The 5,510-nt window shown below is 39.3% G+C and overlaps 2 protein-coding genes across 2 annotated transcripts; both read right to left on the bottom strand.

The window, feature by feature from the left end:
• Positions 1 to 987: 987 nt before the first annotated feature.
• LOC115630626 (ctenidin-1-like) lies at positions 988 to 1,562 on the bottom strand. The gene has a single exon (XM_030527261.1). It carries the CDS (start codon positions 1,560 to 1,562, stop codon positions 1,053 to 1,055), a length of 510 nt encoding a protein of 169 aa, XP_030383121.1. The 3' UTR covers positions 988 to 1,052.
• Positions 1,563 to 4,190: 2,628 nt separating this feature from the next.
• On the bottom strand, positions 4,191 to 4,850 carry LOC115630628 (34 kDa spicule matrix protein-like). Its single transcript, XM_030527262.1, has one exon. It carries the CDS (start codon positions 4,802 to 4,804, stop codon positions 4,433 to 4,435), a length of 372 nt encoding a protein of 123 aa, XP_030383122.1. The 5' UTR covers positions 4,805 to 4,850; the 3' UTR covers positions 4,191 to 4,432.
• Positions 4,851 to 5,510: the final 660 nt, after the last annotated feature.

Here is a 5,510-nt window from a genome sequence, read left to right as displayed (position 1 = left end):
TTTTCTTTAAGTTTTTGTTGTGCCGTCTGTCTATTAGCTTTCAGCTTTCTTTTCTTAACAAATATAAAACAATTTAGCAATCTTAAATTGGGAAAAGTAGTTCAAAAACGCAAAACAACGGTTTGATTGAGCGTTGCCCTTCTGATGTTTTTCTATAATAAATCTGATTGCAAATATTTAGAAATATATCAATGCGTTTATGGTTACAAACAATTTATTATAATACCTGGCTGCATTTATAAATATTAAGAAACGTAGTTATGGAAACCAACTCGTGTAAAGCTATTTTTATCAACTAAGCAACAAGCGAAGTCATTCTGATATGTTTCCAAAATTAGTCACATACAAATATTTCGAATATGTTATATCATATCACTGCATTGTTGTTTCAAACAATATTTGTTTTTGAAATTATAACTTGCTGCATTTATAAACGGAAAGAAACGTCATTATGGAGATCTAATCAGAAAAGGCTATTTTTCTCAACAAAGCAAACAGATTTCAAATTTCTTTACAGCCTTAATAACCGAAAAGTCAAAAATATAGTATCTCACTAATAAACTAAACATGATCACTTTGAAAAATTACATGCGTTGTGTATTTAATATAAAATGTAGACAAACTTATAATACCCATCTAGCAAGTGTACAAATTGTTGTTCTAGCCAAATGGTCGCTTTAACGAGTTTTTTTGTAGACGGGTTTTTATGTAACTTTTCATAAGTCACTACAACCATTAGGGACAATGAACACATCATTTTATCAGATGGGAAATACGATTCTCTTCCGTCAGTTGAGAGCAGAGATAAATATCTAAAAGTCTCAGCAAAGTTTTATGTAGTTTTGAGTAAGGCATATGATAGGTATAGGGAAATAAATGTGTGTACAAAGGCATTTCGAAAGGGCGATCCAATCATTTTATATTCAAACACAAACTCCCAGAAATAAAACGACCACTTTTCTCAATTGTTTTGTGTTTTTAACGGATTTAAACTAAATTTTACAAGCGTATCATAAAAAATTAAAATTCTTCTTCATGGCATTAGATAACTTTTAACCGCGGAAACCGCCGCCGCCAGAAGCAGCGTTTGCTGAAGAGGTAGCGGAAGCTGAACCACCACCACCGCCACGACCGCCGCCACCGCCAGCAGATGCTGAGGAAGATGATGAGGCAGATGCAGAGCCACCACCACCACCGCCAAATCCGCCACCAGGACCACGTTGACCGCCAAATCCGCCGCCGCCAAATCCGCCGCCGCCAAATCCGCCGCCTCCAAATCCAGGTTTGCCACCAAATCCTCCTGGGCCACCACCAAATCCTCCTGGGCCGCCACCAAATCCACCTGGGCCGCCACCAAATCCGCCACCACCAAATCCGCCACCTGGGCCGCCTCCAAATCCTCCTGGGCCGCCACCAAATCCACCTGGGCGGCCTCCGAAACCACCACCTTGAGCATTAGCGTTGGCATTAGCGTTGGCAGAGCCACCGCCGAAGCCACCACCAAACTGAGGCAATGCTGCGGCTACGCCAAGCAGGACGGAGAGCGCTATTAAAAGTTTCATGGCGAACTTGTGCTGAGTGTGAAGTGAATCCACAAACTTAACATCTATTCCCAAGCGCACTGCTTTTTATACAATTCCAGAGCGTTCTGCAATAGGTGTGCAAGAGAGCGACCGGCGACCGGTCTCGATTTGTGATCCACCAAACAAAATACAACAGCAATCAAAAGAGAGAAATTAACATGAAAACAATACCAAACGGCCAAGCATCGACGCGTCGTCAATAGCTTAATATTTACCATAAACAAATCGGACAGTTTATCTAAGCAATACTGCTCACGCGTCTCGAATGTGATCCGATCCCGCTGTGCGCCGACACATTTCGGTACCAGTTCGGACATCGTTCTGGCAACAGCTGCTGCTTCAGCGGATTAACATTATGTATAAGAAGCTCAAATAAGTTATGGCACCCTCTTCCCCACTGATCATACCTTTGAAGTGTTCTTTTTTTTCGTTTATTATGATTTTGTACTCTACACTCATAAAAGTAAGCGGGCATTTTGATTTTGTGATACTGGATGCTAGGCACAAAAGTGACCATGGAATTTTCTGAAGAAAAGAACAAAACAGATTTCAAATGAAAAATAAGAAAGAAATTGTAAAGTCGAGCAAGCTCAACTCTTAAATACCCTGTACATCCCACAAAAAATAAAAAACATGTAAAAAATCTAAAGTCGGGTGTCCCGACTTTGAAATACTCTGTACATATGTTTACAATAATTATAGAAAATAAAAAAATTAAGAAGTTAAAAATAAAATTTGATCGATTTTACCTCTCTCGGTATTCGAACTCACGTAAAGGGTTTATAATTGCACATTTACATAGCAATTGCGTCTGTGTGAGTGTATGTATGCCTATGCGCATCTATTCCTGCCTGTGTACAAGTAAGCATTTTCGCAGTCAACCAAAGAGCAACATCAACAACAGCCGCGATCAGCGCTTAAGCAGCGCTGCAGCAGCAAATATATTTATGGCTATAACTTCTCGTTAAATCGGTCTATCATAGTGAAACTTGGCATACGGACACATAATAACTAACTGGGGCTATTTATATTTTAGTTCGAAATTCCAAGAATTACGGGAGTTAGAGAAAATCGCGATTTTCATGGGAGAGGGGGGAGGGAGGGAAATTCCAAAGTATACATTTTCTGCCTATTCACACAAGGCAGCTTGGATGGAAAATCGGGAAAACCCCCATTGGGGGGAAGTGGGGGGAATCAAAAAAATAACACAAGCTCACAATACTTTGTGGGGTCTGCCACGCCTCCTTTTGTGTGTTCCATGTACACTCGCACAAAACTAATATACCCTTGTATCCTTTGTGTACAGGGTATAAAAATAAAACGAGCTTGCACAGCGTACACATATAACGCATCTTTGTGCAAAATTCAAAATTCAATTCAATTCAAAAAAAATTAAATAAACTCGTCCTCTCTCGGACCTAGGAGATACTTGGATACCAACTTTGGTTATTCTAGCTTTTATAGTTACTGATATCCTTGCGTTCATCAAGACGGACAGACGGACGGACATGTCTAGATGGATTTCTCCCGTCATGCTGATTTAGAATATATATACTTTATGGGGTCGGAGATGCTACCTTCTGTGCCTTCTGTGATTCTTGCGCTCATACGAACATATAGACGAACGAACGGGCAGACATGGCTATCGACTGATCAATAATATATATACCTTTGCCACGCCTGCTTCTATGTGTTATATACATTCGCACAAAACTAGTACAGCCTTTCACCTTTTGGGTACAGGGTATAATAATACAGAAAACTTTAAACTTAATAATATTGGTTCTAAAGTTTTCTAGCAGGTCAACCCAGTTAGCCAGTAGTTCAAAGAAATATTAATTAACAAAGAGGGAAAAATTAAATAAAATTAAATACATACATATATAACTTCATGGGCAATAACATTGTAACATAATTTTTCAGATTCTAGGATTTTCAAATCAACTAATTTTATTTAATCTTTAAAATATAATTAAAAACATATCAGCATAATTTTATGGTGGAATACTCTAGGTGGAAATGTCAATCTGAGTTAAAAAATATTGCTATTTTGTATGTATATATAGTATTTGTTAGTAATTTGATTCTTATTATAATACACCTATTAATTTAATATGTCCCATACCCAAAATAAAAACCACCCAACCAATAGTCATATATGACATCAATAGGATCCATTAGGAACAAAACTTGTTTCTGAGCGTGTTTTAATATAAATTATTTTAATTAACACTGTAGAATTCGACAATACAACAAAAAACATAAATAAACAAACAAACAAATTAAATATTCAATGAAGTTATACTTGTTTGCTTACAAATTTATTTAGAGAGTGGTTCAAAGCTCTTTGCCAAGGTAAAGAATATTTGGTCTACCACAAGAACTTATAAAATTGGGAAAATCCTAAATATTAGTTCAACATTTTTCCAATTTTCCATACGAGAATACTAACACCGATTTCGGTGGCATAACGTTTATCTACAAATAAATAGTTTTCTGGTCATTGTAATAGCTTTTTAATGTTTTCAAAATTGCTGGCACGTTCGTTAAAGTTATGTCGAAAATAATTAAGAACGCTTATTTTTATTACAATTGCGACTTATACCAAGCAAATGAATATATTATTATGCAATCCACACAATAGTTGCTTATTTTGTTACTGAAAAGATACGAACGGACATTTTTGCAGCATCTGCAGGGAGTGCCCAAAAAAATGTAGAAAACTTAATTGGATTTTCATATTGGTTTTTTAATCTGTTCAGACTTTTTGACTTAGCCTAAAGCATTTTAATTTAAATAATTACTAACTAGAATCTCAAAAAGGAGCGCATTGGCAGTTGACAAGGTAATCAGCCCCGGAAGTTGCCGCCTCCTGATGCTGATGAAGAGGCTGAAGAGGAGGCAGCACCGCCGCCACCAGCTGCCGACGAACTTGCTGAGGATGAGGCAGAAGCAGAACCGCCACCGCCGCCTCCACCACGTGGGAAACCGCCGCCAAACCCTGGTCCTCCAAAACCTGGCCTGCCATAACCGCCGCCAAATCCTGGACCACCGAAACCAGGCCTGCCATACCCGCCACCAAATCCTGGACCACCAAATCCGGGACCACCAAATCCGGGACCACCAAATCCTGGCCCACCAAATCCTGGGCGGCCAAAGCCGAATTGTGGCAGAGCCGCCACGGCTGCTATCAAGAGCGCGAACACAATCAAAGTCTTCATGGTGGCAATGTTTTGCTCGTTTTCTGATTTGTTGTTAACGCTGGACAGCTAACAGTCTCACTGATGTGGCCACTAGGCATCCACAAATGTTTTTATAGTGCGTGCGTGCCCATAAAGCATTCAGTGTGCCCAGTCGGCATGTGAGGCCGTAATAAATGGAGCTCGCATTGCCGGCTCATATGCCTCCATACACGATGCGACATTCCCATTCGTCACATTTCGGTGCTCAAGCGGGCATACCGGTTTTTATTTTGCTTTTATTTGTAATTATTAACATTTTGATCATCATCATCATTGCCAATATGGGGATCATTATTACCATCGCTGGCTACGTTTTGCTAACGGCTCTCCACAATGATTGGTGAATCCCAGACTTGTTGACGTACGAGTTCGTTTCGGACTGCATAATTCTGTGAGATTTCGACTTCCAGCGTTGGCGTCGCTTCGTCGCATTGTGTTTACAACTAGGCGGCAAATCTATTGATAATATTGAGTGATTCTTGATTACTTGTTAGGTGGCTCTCGCCCATACTGGTTGGAAGCAATCTGCTTCAGATCATCACAATCATTTGCCTATAGTGCGTAATAGCCCAGAGCCACACAAGTAACATATTTGGATACATATTTGCCATGTGATTTTGATGTGCGTACATTGTATATGGCTGAGTAGTTCATCTTGAAAAGGTTATTTACCTACGAGTATTTG

Source organism: Scaptodrosophila lebanonensis, unplaced genomic scaffold (genome assembly GCF_003285725.1).
Source record: "Scaptodrosophila lebanonensis strain 11010-0011.00,11010-0021.00 unplaced genomic scaffold, SlebRS2 tig00001410-arrow-pilon, whole genome shotgun sequence".
Classification (NCBI taxonomy): Eukaryota; Metazoa; Arthropoda; class Insecta; order Diptera; family Drosophilidae; genus Scaptodrosophila; species Scaptodrosophila lebanonensis.
This window is presented reverse-complemented; position numbering and strand designations above follow the sequence as displayed.